Raw genomic sequence first — 24,960 nt, forward strand, 5'->3', positions numbered from 1 at the left:
ACCTTGCAGTGGAGGGGAAGTCAGTATGGTAAAGGAGCCCTCAACATAAAGCCTGGTGTGACTCCACACACCAGAGAAGAGAGCAAATATTTACTCATGTTCTGAGACAAGACTATTTATGAAGACATTTTTAACCCATTAAGTACACATCATGTACGTGTTCTTAACCACTTCTGGACATCAACTTACAGACACTTGCTTGAGATGGCAATCCACTGGAGTGAACATCATGATGACTTCACTCTTTTTGCCAAAGTTACATACAGAGACTGAAACTCTCACAACATCCACAGTTGCTTATTTTTTTGTCTTCTTGGTTTCTTTTTCCCCAAACATACAGCTTGTGCAAAGCTCTTTGGCAGCTAACTCTGAAACTTAGATGTCATACTGTCTTTGAAAGCAACAACATCTGTACAGACAGCACTTGCTTTCAGCAGCAATACCAGATAACCAAAACTCAACTGTGACACACACACAAAAAAACATAATAAAGGAGATGGTATTTAATGATAACCTCAAAAGGTTTTAAATTTATTTTTTGGATGTCAAATAGTCTAAAAACTGTGACATGCTTTATGTTCTGGATGGGTAACAGACTCAAAACGCAAAACTACTGTTATGGTCATCTAAGAAATGCTTTAAGAAAAGGTACTTGCATCATAAATTACTGTATGTATACTTTCTGTGATCCAGAGATCTTATCCTCCTGATCATACAGCTAAGAAAGGATGAGTGAGTAAAGTCTCTGCATAATGAGGCACACGCACATGAGGAATGTAGATTGTCCGCTCTGTCCTCATTAGAAAACACACACACAGGACCAGTTAAATGTTGTCTGTCTCTTAGACTGAGATTACAAAGGAGGGTGCAGGATAGTATTTTAACTCCTTGTGTCAGGCTTGTTTTATGAATGCAGTGTTTGTCAGATTCAGTGGTACTATGGAGCTTTATATTGCCTATGGGATACATAACGTGTGGAGCCTTTAGGCCCTCATAAATCACTGGGTTTTGAGAGAGCGAGTTAGCATGACAAGGTACAGGCCAATAACCCTCCTGGTCTGCTGTTGGTCACATTTCACCCTCTGCACACGACAGGGAAAGGAGTAAAGTGGCCATTGCTCTCTGTTTCCCTCCGTCTCTCACATACGCACACATACACCCTTCCCTTCACTTTTTTTCGTTTGTAAACTTCCTGCCGTAACTCACCGCCAAGCCGTTAAAACTGCCAGCTCTGTTTTCAAGCCACCCTCCCATGGCAGCCATTAATTCTGCAACAGCATCGTAATGGGCTAACAAGTCAATCACACAAGCCTCCATTGCTTTACACTGTGTCACCTTAATGACATGTTCGTCAAAATCTGTCACTAGTGGAGTGCTGCTGGATTCCTTCAGACAGCATGGTAGCAGTTTGTGTGTGTGTGAGAGAGAGAGAGAGTGTGTGTGTGTTTCTTCCAAGAAATGTGTGCTTCTATCTGCACATGGTGGCTGTGCCAGCTTAACATAACTGTGTGAGCACAGAAATAAATGAGAGGTATGGATGCACAATAATGATGGGGTGGTCGGGGAGGTGAGGGGCTTGGTCGGCGCAGGATTGTTTCCATTTGACTTGCTCAAGGAGGTCATCCCCATCAGGGGTTCAGCCTCCCTCAGTCTTGTCGTCATTACTGCTGGAGGAGGCCGGGGTTAATGAAGGAGAGACCCTGGTAAAAACAAGCTGCCTTTTAATCAGAGGCCTGATGGCCCGCTCGGTGTACTGGGCCGAAGCTGACCTTAACCCCAGACTCTCCCCTCAGTCTCCGTCCCTACATGGTGTCTGCGCACGGCATTTGTATGTCTGTTTACATGTTTGGCTGCCTTTCAGTGGGCATGCATGGAAAACCTGTGGTTTCATTTAATTTAATTTTGGATTAGGATTTTACTGATCAATGCCCTTTTAATACTTATGGAAAGGAATTAAAATCTGGGTTAAAATATATGCTAAAATAGGAGAAATAACAGAAATAGTGATTTTTATAAAAAAAAGCTCAGAGCAAATGATAATAATCTAATTAGTCATTCTAGTGCCACTGTCTAATACAGTAGTTTACCCATATTGCACCATGGGTAAAGCAAACAAGCTCTTGTGTAATGTTTCCTGCTTCTAATACATTATGAAATACTGTTAGTAATCCAGCATTGTCCTGCACAGTACAATGCCTCTCCTAATAGATCAGTAGCCATCTTATGAGTGTAAAAACAAATGCATGCAGACATACAAGTAGTTGAAAGTAGGCTGTATTTGTTAACAGGGTGGCGTTTGACTATTCAGCTGTTCGCTGGCTCGCAGCTTTCTGCCGCTGCCTCGCATAGACTGTTGGCTGCTTTCGCCCAGATCCTGGTGAGTAAAAGCCCTGTCCGTACATAAAAGACTACATTTTAAATAGCTTTTGTCATTAATGCTTTATTAATTGCCTGGGGCAACACTACCAGATGCAGGGTGTGCTAGAAATATATGACACTTTGAGGTCAGTGCGTATTCCTGCTGCATGTTATGCAGTGGGCAAAATGGAGGCGAATCAGCAGGGTTCAGCGCTTTCGGTAACTGCTCTGTGGATTTGCAGAGGGAGGGCTTTGTCTTTCTCTCAGACACAGCCTTTGTTCAAACTCATGAGTGCTTGCATGCAGAGATACAAGATCAGTCTACCTCTGAGATAGTTTGTTTTCTGCATGAGATAACTCAAATGTGCATTTCTAAGTGCTTAGGGTAATCCTGTACACTGTGGCTCTGTGTGATTTGCTGTTTGAATAAGGCATTTATAATTAATGGTATATATTTTTTCAGTGGTGCCTTGGCCAAAGAGGGGAGCATAGTGAGTGAGAGGTTTGGTATGGTTATATTGCCAATTGTAACAACTGTATAATTCTAATTTTGCTGGTAGATATGTAACGAAATGTATATTGATGATTCCTATCATTGTTGTCTGAATAAGATAGTAACACTCTCTTGAAGAAGTATGTAGTATGTAGCAAGGGAATACATAGCTACATAACTGTAAACCATGGATCGTGTTGTGCCACATGCTGCTGTGGTGATTCTCACCTTTACGTCGGAGGTGTCCCTCTGACAGTTTCTCCAAGAGCGGGCAATGGCAGAAAAGGTGCGGTCAGGGTGGTCGAATTTGTTGTTATTGGTGCAAAGGAAGAACGTGGTGAAGGGCTCCTACAGAGAAAGCAGATTGGACATGACAAAGATCAAAGATCTCAAACCCAAATTGAAAGTCATTACCTTTTTCACCGTCCTGATCTGCATTTCGATTGCAACCGTCATAATCAATATAAGGAAAGTCTCAGTATTGTTTTGAACTTAGTGGACTTCGATGCAGTACATGCATGTGAACAGTCTTAATCATCTTTATTATTTCAATGTTATTCTTTTCTGCTGCAGACTAATGGACCTCTGTAGATATCAGCCATTCATTGTAACCAAGCCTGGGGGAGAATTAATTAGTGTTCTTCCTGAGTACAGTAAGCCATAATGATAATTAGCTCAAATTTGGTTTTCTCAGTCTGAGATGGCGACCATTGCCGGTTGGGGCGGATGGATCACTCACCAGAGGAAGAAAGGGATTGTGGGAACAAACCCACAGAGGCCAATCTAACTGCTGTCAAGGGAGCCCCCTCAGTTCATCAGCCCCTTTCCACTAATGATGGGGGAGGAGGAGAAATACACTACAAACTCCTCATAAAGCTCATTCACATTAATAAGCTGACTTCAAAATCAAATACACACTCAAAGAAGCCCTGCAGGTTCTAAGGGCCTGATTTGTGGGGAACAGATTGGTAGAGAGTGCATGTGCTTCCTCCGTCTCTTCCAGAGTAAATGAGGACAGTGCTCAGTAACCTTGATGGACATGTCTCCAGCGCTCACTGGGTTGCCTGAAACACATAAACCTGTCACAGCAGCCTCTGTAAATCATTACCCAGCCACTCTTTATTTAGTTCACATATGCCGGTTTACTGGCCTGTGAAATGTGTTTTCTGAGCGCCATTGGTCTAACTCAGGCCCAATCAAATTGAGATGTCGAGCCGTTTCCTGTGCAGAAGCCGACAGACCTCAAAGTAACAGCATCATCAAGTCTGACAAGTGACAATCAACTAATGCAGACTCAAAAATGAAAAGCTGTCTGAGGACGCCGGTTTGACTTCATTCTTATTCAGATGCTTGACTAATTCAGGGGTTTTGAACACAGTACAAGAATGGCTGTGAAGGTGGTTGAGAGAGTGATTTTACTCACTATTCTGACAAGCCAGTGCAACGTGGAAGCCGCTGTGGAGTAGTGGGAGTTGTAATGATAAGGTGGTGTCTGGTCATCTTCCCAAGTCTCATAGCGTTCGGCGTAGAATGCTGCACGTTTTGGGTTGAGAGCACCGATAGGCTGGAAAAAAATAAGGAGGCAAGAGGTTCAGTACTTGCATTTTCCCCTCAAAGCAGCCCTAAAGAAACTGTTTCCTACTGTTTTGTAAGTCATTTGCCTGATATGCACTTGTGGTTGGATCATTCTGACACTTGAATTGACTTTGCAAGCTTGACAAAATACACCTCTGCATTTATGATCTATATGCTTAACACAAAACTATGTTTGACGATTTTTTCTGTAAATTAGGATTCTTAAATATATCACCACTTCGTTTGCTGGAGCTTACATTATCCCATAAATAGGAGACACTTTCACTGATAAAACTCTTAGTCGAACTTAGTCAAACCCACAAGCATAGCCAAAAACAGACAAAAAGTTAAAATCAAGTAAAAGAATCAAAAGCAGTAATAGTATTAAAATATTAATAACCAATTTGGAGTTAAAGCAAGGCTAAAAGGCATGTTCTAGCCACTGATCTTGTTGTCTCTAAACTGTTCTGGGTTTGGTTCCAAAACTGCAGAGACTTCACAGAGCAGCAGACAGTCTGTAGATCTGAGGACTGCACCAGGCATCTGTCTTGGCAGCATATTAACAATATAGTGAAAGACAAGTCAATGAAAGGATTTATGGACAAGTTCAAGGATTTTAAACTCTGCATTATGCGTTACTGTCAGCCAGTGTGAGTACTTTAGTCATATGACCTCTTTTCTTTACTCTAACTGTCTAAAGTGCCTTCTCATCACAAACACACAGACAGGCTTATCTTAGATTACTGTGTCATCAGGTCAGTGAAACCTACACTTTATATGTAGGTGCTCCAATATAGGGCTTGTTGGAATACCAGAAGTGAACGCTGCTGGCATTTTCAGCAACACTTATAACTGCAAGCCAATTATACTTTGAAAAAATTACAATTGACACCCATAATACTGAAAAGGTTAGGACTACGACACATTTTCAGGAGTTTAGCCTGGGTTCACCTCACCAACATCAGTATATCACTGTGCAAGCCAATGCCTTAGCATAGAGTATTTAAAGTAAGTGGAGATAATTTACACTATCAAACTAGGAAAATAAATCTTCTACTACTGCTACTCTGTACTTAATTTGGCTTATTTATTAAGAAACCACACAAGTCAGACTCAAAGTCTCATACAGAGGAATCTGCCTGTGGAAGTCCATAGCCTTTTCTCTATAATCTTATGCATGAACATGAACTTTTGTTGGGTGCACAGTGTAAATAACCTGCTGTCCTATTTCTTGGGCTAAGAACGCACAAGAAATGGGAAAGCATAATTGAGCATAATTAACAGAGATACACTTGCAAGAGTCTTAGTGGTTCCCCATTAAGCTACATGTGGTGAGGCCGGCAGAGAGGCTGGAGGAGAGTTCAGGGGAGACAAGGAGCTTTACTCTGGGATTTGTCTGTCAGACCCCATTATTCTCCTGAACCCTAAAAAGTTCCTGTTGCGCTGTCTTCTGTCTGAAATTTACAGGGGTATGGAGGCATGGGTGAGCAGGATGTCGCGCAGAGGGCGGAGGGAGGAGATATGAGCGCCTCCTGCTAAATGTTGTGGGTAATCCATGTGGATTAACCCGGGCTGACCTGATTTACACCCAACGCACCCACCGAGCCAAACACTTTACTCAGCACTGCTACTCCCATCTGTGTTCAGAGCTCCTCTGTGCTACTGGGCACCGCTGATGGGAGTTACCATGACCTACACAGTGTAGTATGGGAATCTAACACTGTAGCACCACAAGCTACGGCTTTAAAATCACCAATTTGAAGAACTGAATCAACTGACTGAAAAACTGAAAAAATTAGCATAATTAGCTAGCATTTATTGGAGAAAAACTGGATTAGATAACATTACATTATTAATGTGTGCATGTTATTATAAGCTCCAGACAACATACACACAGAATCATGTGCTGAACATTTGCCACCTTCACAATTTCCTATTATCAAAACATGAAGTAGAGGAAAACCGTTTTTTCACTGGTGAACAGCAGAGTCTTGAATTCTCCAAAATGCTAAATGAGCAATGAATGCAGTGCCCAGAGTGAAAACGTCAGAAATCATAAAAACGTCTCCTATTCGTTGTTCTGCATGTGAAGAATTGCTGCCAAATTATTGTGAGGATATAAAAACAGAAAAAAATAACATCACTGCTATATTTATTTGACATCCATCCAATTATTTCATAGTTAGGCCAAACCTTGGATAGCATGGTTCATTATTTAACCGCAGCCTGGGTAATAATTTCAATATTGTACTGACACCATCACTGGGTTTTTGCCCTTTGGCGGCGGCTGTTTCATTTTCATGTGTTCTTAAGGCAACAAAATTACTCCCATTAAACATACATTTAGTGGTGAATAAATTGCTTTCTCTGCTGTTTCAATCACCCCATCCAATATAAGAGCCTCTGAGGCATATTGGCAGTCAATATTAATATACTCAGTACCACTGAATCGGTCACAGAGGGGGGAGGGAGACTGGTAATGTAATCAATGGCAGCTTTTCTACCTGAAAGCTGCAACTCAGAGGTCAGAAGAAATAAAATAAAAGCCCTCAATTCCAAATGGTCTGAGTCTGCTGCCCAAAAATAAAGCCAATTATTCCAACATTATTTAAACTGCACAGTTATTCCTTTGGCTGGGTACAGTCTGTATGCAACCTCAGTACGACAGACAGACTCTCTTGGTCATTTTGAAGATTATGGTCATATCCATGTGTGGCACAGCGCATATGCCTGAAGCTCTATGTCAAAATTAAATGGGGCCAGGTTTTGTTTTTTTTTTTTGGTTCTTCCTTAAAATTTAATGGCAGACCACATCAGTGTTAGCACAATTGAATAGAGTTTATTGAGATCTGCATCGATTTATGGGGTGATAATAGCCTTGCATGTGACGTTTTGGCCCAGCTGGATCGGGGTGCGAGCCACAAGACGTCTCGCACTCCGTAAAACCGTCCATAGTGTAACTAATGCAGGTTAAAACTGTACGAAAGATGCAGGTCATGCATGTGACAGGGGAAGAAGAATAAGTAAAAATGAAGGAACTGAGAAAGGAGCTGCAGGTGATAGTATTTAGTGGAAGAGAGTGAAGAATGTATAGGTATCAGGAACAAGGCTCACAAAATGGTTATTAAATGGTTGTCTTTCCCATTTTGCCATCATGGTACCAGATGAAGCTGGAAAACAAACTAAGTTATGTTATTAAAGGCAAGAGCATGTGATATGAAAAACATACTAATATTACAAGCAGGTTTTAAACTTCAGGTACATGCAAAGAGTACGTCTAGATCCATTTTCCTAAGACTAAACTAACCACAAATGTCTTGAATAAAGCACTTAGCTATGGGGAGGGGATCCAAATACTCGTATACTGACATGTTCTTTCTATTTGGCACCACATAAATGACGCAAAAATGTTTCGGTGTTCCCACGAAGCTCAGCTGTGTCAGCATAAATGTAACAAGACATTTCCTATGTCACTTGTAGTGTCATGTTAAAGTAAGAAAGCTTTTATTTTGTTTTCTAGAAAAGGTTGGTGAGCTAGGATAATTATGCTGCCTGCATGGCAAACCTTTTATCATTTCACCCACACCATTGAAGAAGTTATTCTTTGTCACGGGTTGCTGTCATCTTAAAGGGAATTTGTACCTGGCAGATTGTTGGACACTGCCCAAACTGGGACTGTTATATACACACTGAAACATTAAAAAAAAAAAAAAAAAAAAAAAACTAAACACAACAAGAAAAAATAGGTCAAGATAAAGTTAAGCTAAGAAATGACTCTTTCTAAGGTGATTAATACAGATGCATTAATGTAAATAATAAAGCAAATTCAATGTATATCTACGGAAGTAACGCGTATGGTTAGAAATATACAGATGGGTGACAAATTAAGGAAAAGCATGAATCAATGACAGCAGAAGGAAAGCAGAAGGAAAAGCTGTTCTGGTGGCTTGTGGTCCCCCAGTCATATATAAACATGAGGCTGTAAACCAAAGTGTTGAGTGTTGATTAGCAAGCTTGTAGCATCCCTCCAAAGTCAACATTAGACTGTAACACCAACTGTGATTCTCTGTTTAAACAAATCCTGATGTCCCAGTGTCTGACACCAAAACAGACAAAGCACACCAATTAAAGAAGCCATGTGAAATTGTAATGAACTGACCATGGGTAGAGCCTTGACAGAGACACTATTTTCCACAGCATGTTTGCCAAGACAATGGCTCTCAGCTACAAGAACAGGAAAGCTTGGCGAAATGCAGCTCCCACACTGTTGCTCTTGGGAGAGTTCAAGCATAAAATAAACGAAAGGCTACTTCTAGGTTAGTCAAACTCATGTACTTCTCAGCATAGCCTAAGTGTGCTGTCTTGGCCATGAAAAACTACTATAAACAAGACGTATTCTGTATGGAAATGTCAAATACATTTTCTAAATATAATGTAAACTACTCTGATACTGCTTTTTTTTTTTTGCTATGTATAGATAACTAAAAATACGAGGAGAATGTATGATTGATTAGATTTTGAATGAGAAATAAAAACCCACTTATGATAAGATCCAGTAGTCCTTGAATACCTTTATTCCCGTCATAGTCACATCTGTTGATAAGCCCAAATCAGGCTTTGTTTACTTCTATTCAACAAAGAATAATCACCTCTTCCCTTTTCTCTGCATTGCATATCATACTGATCACAGATATAAGCCAATGAAAACAACCGATTCAGACAGTTCCACACTTGCTCCTATCAGAGTTCATTTCTTGTACAACACCTGACCCAGTGAAATACATCAACACAACTAAACAAAGTATGATCAAACTCAGATTTGGCTTCAGATTCAATCAGAATCATTTCTGGCGTTGCACTCCGAAGACGCAGGAAATGAACCTGGTGAAAGAGTGCCTCCATTCCTTTGGTTATATCTAAGCTACCTCCCAAAGAGACGCACATTGCATTTAATATTTAAAAATAAATTACATTACAGTTTGTTGCTATGGTGCTCCGTCAGGAGAAGTCGCAGTCGTTTTTGCTCGTCTCATCACAGGCGAGGCTGCATGCAGCTCAAGTCTAATGCAATCACGTTGCTCAAACTCAAGATAAAGCAGATGTGCTCCCAAAGAGCCTGACTGCAGTGGAAGTGAGCGTCAAGAAGGCTCCATTATGGAAAGAAAAGTGTGGAGGGGGTCTACGCGGCAGCCAAGCTCTGTCTCTGCTGCCCAGAGTGTTCCTCTTGGAGTTTCTCAGCTTTCACTCGAACAGCAGAAGCTTTACGAGTGAACACAGCTCATTCAAAGTACACTTACAAGGGTAGATCAGCATTATCAGCATTATTTTTATCATTGCATAGAAACACTTTCATAGGCTGAGAAATGCACTCGTGTCACTTTTTGGTGTTGCTTGTCTGTTGAAATCATATTTTACAAAGGATACATCTAAAACATTTTCATCAATGGATGGGGAAGCACAGTGTTTAACTGTGTGTGCTTCTTTCTCCTTCTTATGCAGTTATATGAATTTCCATCAGATTTAACTTCCGCCTATCTGTCATCCACTTGTCGAACCATCAAGAAATAATCATTAGAATCTAATGAAACACTTCACTGCATGAATGTATCTGACATCCAAATATGCAGAACTCTGGCCCCGAGGCAAAGCCATGCAGTGTTCAACCGCACTTTTCACACTTGACTGAATGCCCAACCAGCAGGTAATTGTAGGTGTGTGCACAGATTTGAGAGGATATTATTTGGCAGATCAGCACAGAGCTCCTGCAGTTTAAACAATGCTGTCCATCAAGTGACAGTCACCCGTAATTGGCAAACAGGTCTAAGGTATGACTCTGATCTGTGGGAAAGGAAGCCTCCAAAATTGTGCAATGCAAGTGTGCTTCGGTTTATGGTCTATAATTTAGCTGCAGTTACGACCAGTGTATTAACCTAAGAGTAATGATAGGACGATTTATCTTCACAGTGCTACAGCTCACTGAGCTCTGGACTGACAGATGATATTACATGTTGTGATTTGATATTATTCAACTGCAGAAAAAAAAAAAATAAACACACAAATTAAAACAGGAAGTGAGTAAAAAAAAGTTGATGTAGTCACCACTGAACCACAATACTTTTTATCCTCATTTTAAACTATTTTATTTAAGTTGCACAAGTGTTTACAGCATTGAAAACTGTTAAATGAAAAAAAGATTTTAGAAACACGTTGTAAGGATTGGTATCATATTGGTTTTGGTGCTGAAAGGTGGGTGCTGTATCAAAAAATCGGAGCCTTTGTTAGCACACACACAGCCTGCGTGGTGCACAACCACACCCACTGGACATACACCTTTGAGAGACACACACAGCCCTAATATACAATGAACAAGTCTCTAGAGGCCATGCAGCTACCTCTGATCCATAATTGAACAAAAGGGCAGGCCAAGCAGAGAGAAGTGTGGGGGCCTGTGTCCCTCCCTGCTACACTAGCTGTGAACTTTTGGAGGTAAGAGCCCCGGGGTTCCAAGGACAACTGTCAGGAGACACGGGCTGTGAACTCATGCTAATGAAGGCAGCTCAGCCCTGTAAACAGCATGGGAGGATGTCACTGGAATACATTACAATACATAACTGTCTCCCCAGGGCAGAAGGGATGCTCAGCCCTGATCAGTCCCCCCCCCGCCAAAACACACAAGCATGCACACACACACATCCTTGGCTCTCTCAGCCCACCTGGATACCCCACAGGCCGAAGCCGCCAAAAGAAGACAAGTGCTGAGATGATGGCGGCAAGACACACAACTGAGCAGATCGCCCAAAACGTCCTGATCTGCGAAGAAGTGCTCCAGAGCGGTGGGAGCGCATTTTTAAAATTCACAACACTCTATCTAACTTGTCCATGATTCTTTTGTGAAGTGTTCCGTAGTAACTTCCTTTTTCCCCCTTTCACGGATCTCCTCCTCTCCCACTACAAAACACAGCGCACACATGCCTTGAAAGGCTGAAAATTGATACAAACTGTTGAGAACTGAGATGGCAAACTGAGGCTGTTAGTCAGAATGTCGGCGCTTTGAGGGAAACAAGGGGGAATGGGGGAGCAATAAAATGAGCGAGAGGGAGAGAGGGAGAGAGAGAGAGCTCAGACAGGAATGTGGCTGTTTTCAGGTCAGTGAGCTGCAGTGTGCATGTGTGTGTGTGTGTGTGTGAGAGAGAGAGAGAGAGAGAGAGAGAGAGAGAGAGAGAGAGAGAGAGAGAGAGAGAGAGAGAGAGAGAGAGAGAGAGAGAAGGGGGTGATGAACAAGTAAACCAGGCCACAGTTTGTGGTAGAATGATCTGCTGCCTTTTCCTCTTCAGTCAGACAGAGCAAACGCTGAACTTTATCTCTCAGGGTTGCGGGGCATTAGTGTCATTGTGTCTGAGCTCTTGTGATGTGGCAGCATTAGCAGGACTCTCGCTACTGCACATGACGTGTTTTTGACCTGCCACATTTAGAGGGAATTTCACTGCAGCACTGTGCTAACGGGCTGCTCTTATCAGTTCCACAACCCTGATGGTCAAATCCAAGCAGGAAAATTAAATTACTATGTGGCAATGTTTTAATATTTGCATTTGGTCCTGGGCTGCTGGGTTCAAAAACATTGCTAAACGAGCGGTGGGAGCGACCCAAAACAAAAAAGTTAAGCGCTGGAAAACCAAAACAAAGAGCTGAAAGATGCTCCAAAGCTCTGCAGAGCTGTAGAGAACTGCAGAGTCGGGTGATGCTTCCCATAACAGGCATGTCATCCTTTGTTAATAAATAAATATCCACTTTAGCAGCTTTAATGTTGCAATAATGGTTTCAACCATGTGGCCCAGACAGCCTTGAGATGATGCAAATTATTTTTGGGTTACATAACGTATCTAAAGCCACTTTGCCGAAAGAGCATGCTGAGACAATACAGTATCGAATAAACTGGGGGTAAACTTTAAGGTATTTGAGTGCATTTCACTATGTCATCATTTTCCACTTTCTGCATCCAATCTCATGAGTTTAGACTCTGCACATCATTTCATAGCTATTAAATATGATATACTTTTACAGTCTGGGCCTTAATAAGGAAACCCCCCCCTCCCCTCTGTCTGTCTTACTGAGGTGCATGGCCAAGAGGCCTTGGTACCTTTGAGAGATCTCTGAAGTTCCCAGGCAAGGTCAGGTCCAACTCCTCTGAGTCGTAGTTGGTGATAACCCAGGGAAAGACCGGGTACTGGTTCAGGTCATTGTATGTCCTCCCTAGACACACAGAGCAGACAGAAATCTGTGAGTGATGAAGGGTTGGAAGGAAACAGAGGGGTTGAAAGCGGGACAGGGTACACTTGAGGCTTCAGTTACTTTGGGGGGTTCAGCATGCAACATTCCAACAAGCCCCCAATCTCAGAGCCCTCAATCAGACGCACTTCCTGTCCCATATGGAGTCTGCCAAGGAAACATACACTAATGGCAAGCTCTCTCTGCTATGAGTGAGTGAGGATTTTCTGTGCTCCCCATGCCTGTTCCTCTGTGGGGGTTACAGGAGGCCTCAACATGCTGTCTTCAGTTTAGAGAGAGCATAAGTGTCTCTAAGTTGTGAAGAGAGGATGTAATATGAGGGATATAGATTATTCTGAGGGTCAGAAATGCCTGAAATGTCACTGCAAGTTGGATGCACTGATTGGCCAGATGTGAATTTCCTCTGTGCTTTGGCGGTGGGAATATGGTTTTCAGATGGCAAAACGTGTCAAAGGAAATGCATGGGAAAAGCCAAGAGCATGTACCATGTTGTCATTAATGCTCTACTTTTCTTTTGAAGATGACACTGATACAGCTGTGAGGTCAGGTGTTGTCCAGTCCTAATCCAGGACTGGGATAGAGCTGCTGTGGATGGTTTTGCTGGAATTTTTACTGCTGGTGATAAATCAAGCTAAAAACGTATGCTCAAAAATATCAAACATTTTACCCACTGAGAATAATTCAAACAAACTGTGAAGGTAAGCAGTGCTAATTCTAAAGTCTGACCACATTCCTAAGACATCCTTCATCAATGGAATAAAAGTTAGTTAGTTAAAATTATAAAATGTACTGTGAGAATGACTTTAAATTGGAGGTCAATATATGAACACTTTAAAGTTACACATTATTGCATCATTACAAAGGGACATTTCAAATCAGACTACTATTAACAGGTGGCAACACTATGCTCATGCATTAGTGTACAATAGTTTTATACAAAAGCTTTAATTATTACCCACAAAATTTGATCAATTTATACCAATCTAGCTGGTGTGCCTCTGCTCACTCCTGGACTGCAGCAGATTGGCATCAGATAATCTAAATCTAGCTGAGCGAGAGATAAAGTGTGACAGGGCACTCAATGGGAAAGCTTCTGCAGAGTATCCAGGGTCTGAGGGAAGCTAGAGAGCATAATTATCCAGGTTAATGCCACACAGTGAGAAGGAAGCAGCGGGCCGAGTGTGGAGAAAGAGATGGGGTGTTGGTGTGGTACAACTTACTGGTTCTGAGGCCTGAGTTGGGGGTGGCAGGATGTTAATAACAGTGGAATAGTGTTTAATTAGACGACCACTTCCCGTTCGCACCTCTTCTCAGCACTTCACCCCCCGCCTGTCTGCCACCCCACACTACGCTGACATCCCTGTCAGCCCAGGTCATTACCAGGGATTTTTAATGAATTTTGGGCATGTTTTGCTGTCTGCCTTACATCTAATTAGCTGACAATAATGTATCGAACTCAAGCACGGGCTAAATATAAATATGCATGAATATGCAGCGAGAGAGAGGATGACACCTCTCAGAGCAAAATAGCGTGCAGTCGCTCTCGCCTTCCCTGTTAGTTGCAGTTCAGATCAGAGAGTAGACAACAGAACCTCTCAACTCCGCAGACACACATGTGTACACTCTCCCAAAGCCAGGCACTAATTATCTGGCAAAATCTGCTGTGCCTGCTCTTTGCTTCAAACAGCACACTCCCATGAACAGTGAAGTCTACCACACTGAGCACCACTTAAGGTTACCATGAAGTCTTAAACAAATATGACATACCTGAGGCCACTTATAGTGTGTTTCCAGTACCACTGACACATAAAGTTTATTGATCATGATAGCTCAACTTAAAGTCGTAAGACTCTAATGGTGAAGAGATTCACATAGATAATAGATTAAAACTTAACAGTTTCACAGGTTGTAAATTCTGCCCGGATGAGGAACGAAAACAAATCAAAATCTATCTATTTAAGTGATGGCTACGAAAAAGAGAATATATTACGTCCATACTTTCAGCTACTTCCAAATTAAAAGCACAGAGTTGCATTTGAGAATCCTTACCTGCAATAGTGTTGAGAAACATGAGGTACTCAAAGTTGGAGATCTCTCTCCTCTGCCAGCGCTGGGTCATGTTGGAGGACTTGAAAAGCTGCCGAGGGGTGGCCAGGGAGATGCGCCTGGAAAAAGCATTTCAACAATGAACCAGGAAACAGGCAGCTGGTGATCGTTAGGGGTATTTTATAACTATAGCCATAGAATTGGCTACTTCACAGTAAACTGGCACATGGCATTTAACGACTGATAATTTAATTTCTGTTTATTATGTGTTCATTTCAGCCCATCCTCACCAGAAAAACAGCCGTATAGTTTGCCTGTGCAAGCGAGTTATTTCGACCCATGTTTACACTTACTTTTAGGCAGCACTCTCTGGTGGCTTTCATAATTACGATGGGAGCAAAGGAGGAAGTCAGGTGACGTAGTGCAAAGCGCAAGAAAGTCTGCATATGGAGGAAGGTGGGGTGGATGGATGGGCCAAACAAACACGGGACGTTCACCCAGGAGACCAGTGTTCTGTCCCGTGTGAAGCCGTATATCAATGTTAACTCAAATCATGATCTTTTCCTAAACCTAACAAAAGCAGTTCTGTTGCCTCAATTTAACCAAGTATTTTGGTGCCAGAACCTCACCAAACGGCTAGAGTTTCACCACGGTAGCCACTGGTATGAGGATGTGTTGGTTAATTTAGCATGGCTTGCTTTATATATCCATTTAATGAACATGTGACTGAAGTTGTTTTGTAACAGTATATACGAAGGCCAGTTAGCACTATGAAAGTCTAAAGGGAATCTGTGGTTTTCACTGTGGTCAGTGGCCTGGCTGCAGCCGTGCTGTATAGAGTCTTCTGTCAGAGAATTAGGCCAGTTCAGTCAGGGTCAGTGCACATCCACTTCAATGACTGGAGCAATGGGACTTCAAATGACTGTGCTGCAGGCCAGGCTGCACAGAGGCCCCAACACAAAACACAGAGGAGGTAACATCGGCCATGAAGGAATTACAATATGAGAAATACTTGACAGAGTTGTTGAGTCTTTTTGGGATCTGTGACCCACCTGGCTTGTGGAAGACCATAGCTGGTGCCCACTCCCACTCGAGGAAGACTGTAGACCACTTTCTTTACTGTGGCCTGGTCAGGAAAGTTGAACATGACTGATGCTGTGAAACAATGACAGAGATCACTTAGTGACAAAGAACGGGAGAAGAATGAATTTAATATGCTCTAACTGGCACTTCCACCTACTTCTGTTGGCCATAAAGACCTCCATCGCTGTGTTCTGCAGGAGGTATCGCCTGGAGAATACTGCCCGAATCTCACTGAACATCCACTTGCCATGTAAACCCTCAGTGTAGGCTAAAACCTAGAGGGGCAGAGAACGAACAGAAAATGTCCTCAGGTTATAATAGGTGCATCAAACCAGACAGCATATAAGGTTACAGGTGATAAAGACACACCGTGCTCACCAGAAAAACGCATGTATGTGCAAGTAGGTTATTACAACCAATATTTACTTTTATTGTTAGCGATAAAGCGCAAGAAAAGCAGCATATAAGGCCGGATGGGGGTCAATGGATTGACCCAACAAAAAAGTTTCTCCCAGTGGTCGCTGTGTGTCCCGTGTAAAACCACAAGTCAATGTTGCCTTTTTTTTTTCTTCTTAACTTTCCTAACATACTCCAGTTACGTAACCAACATAACATTAATGTCTTTAAAACCGTGACATTTTCCTAAACTTTACCAAGTACTTTTGGTGCTTAAACCTACAGAAACTGAGACCCTTTCGCAACATTAACCATGTGATGACGAAGGTGTGGTACGCCTGTCGCTGCTACTCTCCAACAGTCGTATATATATCTCACTTTGGGGGTCATTGGTAATTGACCTATTCAGTCGTTTAGGTATGAGGACATGTTGGATAAAGACTACCGTCCATTTCAGTATTTTCAATATTAAAGTTGCATATAACAAAACAAGAAAACCTCACCAACTCGTTATGTTAAGTCAAGTGTTCCAGCAAGCCTTTAGATTGTCTAACATTACATCTGCATTGCCACTTGAAATGAGGCAGCTTCTCAGATTATGACTGAAATTATTGACTGAAGTATTGATATAAACTGAGCTGCTGATTTGTTGTAATACTGGCACTCTTTTCCAAACTGTATGAGAGCACATGACACTAAATATGACCTTAACAAAGTTGCCAGCTGTTACACTTCCTAGTATTTTCTATGTGAATCATCTTGTTTATGAGCACCACAACAATTGTTGATGAGACACTGAATAGTGCTCTAGTACTTATTTCCCAGCAAACTTATTCCTCAGATCATAATGATACTAACATGAATTCTTAATAACTATTTGATGAGATTTATTAAAAATAAAACGTCAATATCACACTGTTACCAGTTGATTCATCCCTTATTTCAACTTGTAACAAAGCATTACTGAGACATTACACCATATCTCAAGGCTCTTTTCTACACATTATGAAGCTCTCCACAGAACCGCTTTGAGTGTTTCACACTATGAAACTCACAAGAGCAAGGCAAGTGGTTAAAAAAAAAAACGATCCCCTGGGTCAGTGGCACATAAATAATCAATAAAAATCATCATGCCAAGGAGAGGCGAGAGCAGACAAAGGATCATTACTGTATGCAGCACCATTGGGGCTGCAAGTCCACACACAGAAAACCAAGTCAGTTATTCTGACAGGTGAGAATGGTCCCCTCACACACCTTTCCCCCTCCTCCTTCCATCTCACTTCCCTCTGACTGAACAATTTTGTCCAACAGTATGAGCTGGGGAGCAACCTCATCAACTCCCCAGGTTATAATCACACATATGTTGAGTTCAGAGAATGTGAGAGAATAAAGATATAATAGGGCAGTGAGGGGGTGAGGCCCTGCACTACATTAGTGTGGGTGGTTTCGTGTGTGGGTGTCTGTATGTGTGTGAGTGGGGGGGGGTGATTGAGGTGGAGTAGGCAGAGAGGGAGGGAAGCCAGAGTGAGATGTTCAGCTGGGTTAGGTCTGATGCTAATGCTCATTTAAAATAGTGACAGGCTGGAAGAGTGCAGCGCGAGCCGGGCTGCCTTAATTTCTCCCTGGAATAGCTCATGCCCGACCTCCGTGCCACATCCAAAATCTCTGGAGCTCAATTAAAATTGGATTAGGTGGAGATGCTGGATGTGCAGCACAGCATCTCTGGTGCTCTCCTCCCAGTAATGCCCCTGCCTGACACCTCTGCAACCCCCAACTCAAACAGTTGTCATAGAGACAGCACGGCCCAGAGGAGGCAGCGTGCTGACTGGAGGGGGAGAGAGGAAGGGAGGTGAGGTGGAGCGGCGGCTTTGGAGCTGCGGGCGCACTGTTGAGGGCCGGCAGCAGCTCACTAGGAGGCAGGGTAGCTTTTATCCCCCTCCCGCTCTGCAGCCAGATGTTGTGGACGTAGTCTTCTGAGTGCAATGCTGAGAGGCAAGTTGTGCAGATATGCATCATGGGACGGCTGCAACACCTTCCTCCATCAGGGCACAAGCAAGCTGTTATTTGAATATACATTAAGTTGGATGTCTAGAGACTTTGAATCGGTTGTCATTTTCAGCAGTCTCCATTCATTTTGCTATTTTAACAGTGCCAGAAATTTGCCTCTTGAATTTTCAATTTGTTGCGTCATATATTATTAAAACAAACAAAAAAAAAATCACCAAGTAATAAAAAATACATTCCACGCAGACACTCCACTTCAGGCTCTTAAGAATTGAAAAATATATAAAAACAGCTTTAATACGGCAACTCTTCACTGATTGTCAACACAATAATATTTTAGCACTGGCTGTTTCTTGTTACCCAGCTGGAGTGAACATTTTGTTGCCATGACAAAGCGCAGGCCAAAGGGCTAGCTGTCAACAAAAGAGAGGCTAAAGAGGAGAAAAAAGAGCTGATTTCAAACAGCCCAGATCAAAAAATTTGTCATAACAACAAAGCTTTGGTCTAAACCAACACGCTGGGGCCCCTGTAGACTTGGAGATTTGACAAAGCCCAGCCCTCATTTTTGGAGGCCCAGCTGTAAAAAATGCCATTTAATGAACCTGTCTGCTGAAGCTGTCCCCTGCCTGTCAGAGGTGTCAGCCAGTGACAAGCGCTGGGGACCGCCGCCTCCAGTCACAGACAGGCCTGCCAGCTGGAGACTTCGGCCCCAATCTAATCACGCCACCAGGAAGGGACCGGCGCTCTGCTCTTGGTCTGTCACGCTCGGGGCTGGGGGAGCAGCGAGGGGACGGGTGGAGGGGTCTGGTATGGCCGACAAGCACAGCCTTTTGTTTCCACACAGGTCCCTCCACGCAGGCTCATTAGGAGCCACAGGCGCATGCGCCGCTCTGCCAGCTGCAGGAAGACACATCTCTACACCATAATGGCCATAATGCAATTTAACATCTCTGTCCGCTCTTTCCTTTATTCCCCTTCTCTTCTTTCCCTGATTTGACAGAGGGCAGGCTGCATTCTGCCTGTAGAACATCACAGGTGGAAAACAGAAAAACATTGTGACAGATGAGATGAGGAGAGGCACAGGTGACACTGGTGTTTAGGCTAAAACTCAAATATAATAACGTGCAGATGCTCAAATGGAGCACATGACACTTAAAAGCAATAGGAAGCCACTTCACGCAAGTAAATAGATTCTAATCATATCTGACTTCCCAACAGCTTTAACCCCACATTGGCTCAGACACTATGACAGATGTTATTAATAAATCTAACGAAACGTTTTTTTTGCTTTTTTTTTTTTTTTTCGAAAACCTGATGCAATTTTCTTTCCTATGGAACAATACAATCCCCCTCCACCGCCTTTATACCAAAACAGGAAAATAATGTAATTCAGTGAGACCTCCAAGCCAGCATGACTGATATATTTATATGAGACTGTGGAGCACTCTGACAACCTGGTATCATAGTGCCTCTGCTGCATTCTTCTAAGATTTGTCTAATAGGCTTCCACCATAAAGCCCCACAACTGCATGGTCCCAGGCGGCCAGAGAGAACAGCAAAGTGGAAGAATAAGGGGAGGATACGAGAGGCAGTTTCATTTTGAGTGATATGACTATTCCCCCAGGAGCAAGTGGGATGGATTTCACACATGGCAATTTGGAGGATCAGCACACACTGCGTATACTGTATTCAATGGCTGACCCCAGGCAATATGGGCCAAATCTGTGAAGAGGTAGAGCAGCCGGAGAAGGCGAAGAGGAAAGCATAAAGCCTGGTAACAGGGAGAGCAGAGAGCAACTCTGAGCTAAGTGGGAGAGCATCAGTGTGGTAGACTGGGTCACAAAAGAAATCTAGACATGTAAGAAAAAAGCAAAAAAAACACACAAGAATTGGATAAAACATTTTCTTACTTACTCCATTTGGCATACAGCCATGCACATATGCAGTTTTGGTTTTATTTGCAAAAATCTGATATCTGAGATTTCTGGCTCTACCTGAATACAATGGAGGTGAACAGAGTTTTGTTTATTTGTGTGAAAGGAACATTTTCACATTTTTAGAAACAGTGATTATTCACAGAATGGGGGACTTTCCTTCTGGAAACACATGCTGCTGTTGAATTTTCAATGACCAATTTATCCAAAACGATCTGCATGGATTAAGAGCTCTAAGTCTAAGGGCCAACATATCCGTTTTTTGTAATTTGGGTGAACTGTGCCTTTAAATTTAAAAAAGTGGGAACAAACAGTGTACCTATGCTTCTTTCTACAAATGACGCAGGTGTTCCACACACTGTGAAATTAAACTAATATTGCCATTTCAAACTTTATTAAGTCACGCAGACAGGAATCGCCTGACCACGACGTGCCCAAATCCCCACTTTTATTTAAGCTTTAATCCCTTTTACATCCTGCAAAGATTTATAACATATGTCTGAGCATCAAAGCACGCTCCTCATCTGATCCCCCCTTAATGTGACAACTGTTATGAAGTGTAGAAATACAAAAATGTAAAAGATTCCCACAGATTATAAAAAAAAAAAAAAAAAATCAGCATTCCACTTGGTTTCTCTCTGTGAGACCCATATCTCAACTTCAATAAAGTAGCAGGCTCCTAATGCAGGTATTGGGGGGAAAACAAGATACAGATTTGCATAATCAGTGTCACTATACATTTGCGTTGTAGCTGGAGTGTGGCAAGATGACACAGCTTGGGTGCTCTGGCAAGACCAGTGGGATAAAGGAGATGAATATGCATTAAATATGCTGGCAGTTCACTGCCCCAAATGTCCAGCCAAGTTTGTCAATAACATTTATGTCAGGGATGGTATTTCACGCACATTAGCAGGCCCTGCAGCACTGTCTTCAACACTGCCATGGTAGGACAGGTGGGAGGAGCTGCTTTCCTGGTATGCAATTTCTTCTTAAAGAGTCAAGGCAACTTTAAACATCCTTTATCTGCCTATGTTAAAATATAAAGCTTCAAGAAATGCAGTGGGGAAAAAAATCCAAACCCTACAGAGATGATTCGCAAAGTTTGGCATCAAGCCTCGTGACGCCTGCAGAAAGCTTCTGAGAGGTTAGAACAACCAATCCAAAATAACATTTATTTCCTAAATGACCTTACTGATATCCACAGTGTGGTTTCTACATGTGCGGTGGGGAAATATGTGAGAATCAAGATTATTATGAAAACATATGTTGTGTATTTTCTTGTATTTAATGCACACAGTCATAAGTACTCGTCCATTCAAACACAACCGTCACTTTCAGACTTCACACGTGGCTGGATGCCTGTGCTGATTACATGCGCATGTTCACGCCCTTACCCTTCACAGCAACAGTGCACTATATACTGTAAGCTTTTAGCAAAAATACAGCGGGAATAAAAAATACTAATCACCACTAAAATCACAGCTTGATCATTTGCTCTCTTCAGCATTCAAGCTATGTGACTCACCTTTGTAGCAATGTTACTAATGGTGATTATGGTTCCTCAGAATTGAGCATTTTCCATGAGAAGTAAGCAGTAATCTAATTATGTCTTGTGAGTAAATTGTACCTAGTGAGTAAGTAATTAAAGAAAAGGACACAACAAACATTTAAACATGCATATGAACGTGCTCAAGCGTTGACCCACCCACAGCCACATGCATAAACACACATGAACACACTTAGTGAGCACATCATCCAGATAAACAGCTTGAGGATGCCTTCACTAAGGAGCTTGAGAGAAGGGATGCAGTCATTTGGTATGGGGTCTTTTCAGCAAGCTTTTCCTAATGGGACTTTTTCAGGGACTTGTCAGCCTTAAGATGACTGAAATCTTCCTGGCCTGGGTACCAGCTTCCTCTGGCTGCCACTGAGAGTGCCAAGCTGATCGCTTTAAATCCAACTTTTCTTTTTCTTTTTTTTTTTTTTTTTTTGGTGGTGTGTGGGAGGGATAGGGGCTCAGAGCAAGACAGAGGAGAAGAGAAAGAAGGAGACAAGGATGGAGAGGCGGAGAGACAGAGGAGGAGAGGGACAGAAAGAGCAAGTGGTTAGACGAGAGGGCCTGATGAGCAATGAGCGCCTCACTCGTCCTCAATTAATCTTGTCTCTCTACCTTTGCTTTGGCGCTTCCCTCAGCACCAAGGTAATAACGACACCCTCATCCATTATCCTTTTATCCCTGTTATTCACTGGGAATTGCTTAATAATATGTTACAGATTTGTCCTCCTTCGTATAATTCTTTCTGTCATTCGCAGTATATCATCTGGAAAACACACAGCCCCCTTTCTGCTGGACGCTCTTTGAGGATTATCATGGGTGACACCTTCGGGATGCAGCCAGAATCTGGAGCATCATTTTTTCAAGCATAAAGTGGAATTACCCTGACTTATCTGTCATTGCCAAAAGCACAACAAGCCATTCAGGGCCAACGCAAAGGTGGAACAGGTTCTTATCAGCTTCTCTGAACGAGAGCGCTTGTAAATTTATGCTAATGAGGGCCTTTTGTCATACGGGCTCACCCCTTGGGGCTGAACGGGGCTTGCAGGGGATGATAATCTGGCTGTTGAGTGCACTAGATAATTTGTACTTTATCCTCATGTAATTATATAGTTTAAATCTTTTTACCAATGCTAATCCTACGACATGAGGAAGTGTCTTAACCATGTCTATGGTTCTTAACGGCGCTAGTTAGCGTGCATCTGACTCTCTCTCGTAAAATCATGTAGGAGGAGTGCAGCGCTGATATAATTACTCTGACTTTCTGTAGCCCGTGCTATGAATCCTCATATCATTTTGATCCACCTTAGCAGGCAGGCAGGAAGCCAAGCTAGCAGCCTGGGGGTATGGGAGACAACTCAGAAAAGGTGAAAACACTGTGGCGCAGCTGAAAGAGCCCTCCCCATTTTTGTCCAGAAAGAAAGATGGAGGAGACCAGGAATATGGACTGAAAAGAGTAAAAGTAAGTGCAGTAGGGCAGCTTTACGGAGCTTTGAGGTCTTTTTGCTGTCCAGTGGGACTCCAGGCCATCTTGTGTGTCTGCCAAAGCCGACAGCCCTTGACAAGCTGCTTGGCGTGCTGTAATTTGACTAATTACATTGGATTAGACCATATTAATGCAAGCTGTTTTCTCCAGGGTCACTGACCCACCCAGTGTGTCCCTTGCTAGTTTCTCCCAATTTGGTGTCAACAAAACATACACAAGAGAGAAAGCAGACTCTTTGTTTCTTAAAATTATAAAAGAATGAACATGTGCGTATCTGTATCCCTGACATTATTTTTAGAATGGGAGAGAACGTGCTACAAGGCATCCACAGTAGAGAAAGCTGTGAGATATTGCCTGCACTGCAGGCACAGCATCACAGGACTCTTTGATAACACACCAAATCCTCTGTCTGCTTCATCTCTCTGCTGAAAAATACAAAAACAAAATAATGCCTTTTATGAGTCTCACAGAAGTACCAGAGTTCACAAAACAGTTTTTTTACACATAGAGATGGAGATAGGGGAACTCAGGAGGGTCTCCAAATGCTGACAACAACAGCGCAAAATTCCATTTTAATTTGACTTTAATCTTAGCAACATATCAGGATGAAATCTGAGTAATGAGGCACTGATTTTATGTGTGGTTTGGTCACACAGTTGCTTGCTGGGAGGAAGGTGTTGAAATGCACAAAATAATAAAAGACACATGATTGGATCTGCTCTAAAATGAGAAGATATACTCAGAAAAAGAGAAAGAATACTTATTTGTAAAAAGGAGGGAAACCAACCCTCATTTGCATCTGCAAAAGTCCACAATGAAAGGGGGGAAATGAGCCATAGAATATGTGTGTTTTAATACAAGTGCTCTCCCAATTGTGCCAAATCAATTTGAGTTTCACACAATGGAGAGGCAGCTTCACTGTTTGTATGTGCTCCTCTGCCTTGAACATGGTGTAATAATAGTCTTAAACCAGGCGTTATAAAGACAGAATACCAAAGAGGCTTACAGCCTTGGTTTCATGAAACATTTAGGCAAAAGTTCCAAGGGCTGAGGATGATGAAAGAAGGTAAGCTTGAAAATGGGCTTCTGGGATCCACAGCCCTTATTGTACAGAAGTCACATCAAATTAATACTGAGGGCCATTTGCAGCCTTTCTTCTCCTGAGCTTTTCAGAACGGATTAAGCTATGAAAACTCAGAAATTACTAAAGCACCTATTAGGCATTATGCTCACCCTTTCTACTCCTTCCCTTTGAAAGTCATTGAATGTGCTTCACTTCACTCGCACTTCAATTGAAGGTGTTTGCATACTTGAAAGAAGCGCAATTTTATAAAATGTGTCATGTAGAATGTATATTTCCGCTTGCACTACAGAAAAAAAAGAAAATATTTACTCGTATACACATTTTTACACCAGCTGCCATTCTATACCTCAATTATTTATCAGTCTGTGGATCTGTATATTGCATAAAACTATGTTGCATCTTAGTTTGACGATGCGGGCCACAGTTTTCACACACTTAACTGAAAGCCTCAGAGAGTTTCCACACTGATGAAGGGCCAGTATTGCTAGGGCTCTCCACACCCTTCTTTGCTCTCTCAATGCCTCTTCAAAGAAGCGCACGGAGTGCATGAATTGTAATTATGGCTCCTAACAGGATTCAAGAGCACCCAAACGATGGCACTTGAGAACCAGGTCGTGTGGAGTTAAACGGCTGTCAGACACTCAAAGCTCCCAGCATGTG

At 42.4% G+C, this 24,960-nt stretch overlaps 1 protein-coding gene across 4 annotated transcripts in view; it reads right to left on the reverse strand.

Moving 5' to 3' along the window:
* Positions 1 to 24,960, reverse strand: part of nbeab (neurobeachin b) — a 183,307-nt gene that overhangs the window by 18,640 nt on the left and 139,707 nt on the right. For all 4 annotated transcript variants that reach the window (XM_076734998.1, XM_076734997.1, XM_076735000.1 and 1 more), the window contains 6 exons: positions 15,999 to 16,116; positions 15,811 to 15,913; positions 14,762 to 14,877; positions 12,564 to 12,676; positions 4,275 to 4,415; positions 3,080 to 3,199 (listed from right to left, as the gene is read on the reverse strand). In XM_076734998.1, coding sequence (XP_076591113.1) covers positions 3,080 to 3,199; positions 4,275 to 4,415; positions 12,564 to 12,676; positions 14,762 to 14,877; positions 15,811 to 15,913; positions 15,999 to 16,116 — 711 coding nt within the window. The remainder of the gene's footprint in view (positions 1 to 3,079; positions 3,200 to 4,274; positions 4,416 to 12,563; positions 12,677 to 14,761; positions 14,878 to 15,810; positions 15,914 to 15,998; positions 16,117 to 24,960) is intronic.

The sequence above is a fragment of the Chaetodon auriga genome, chromosome 7 (genome assembly GCF_051107435.1).
Source record: "Chaetodon auriga isolate fChaAug3 chromosome 7, fChaAug3.hap1, whole genome shotgun sequence".
Lineage (NCBI taxonomy): Eukaryota > Metazoa > Chordata > Actinopteri > Chaetodontiformes > Chaetodontidae > Chaetodon > Chaetodon auriga.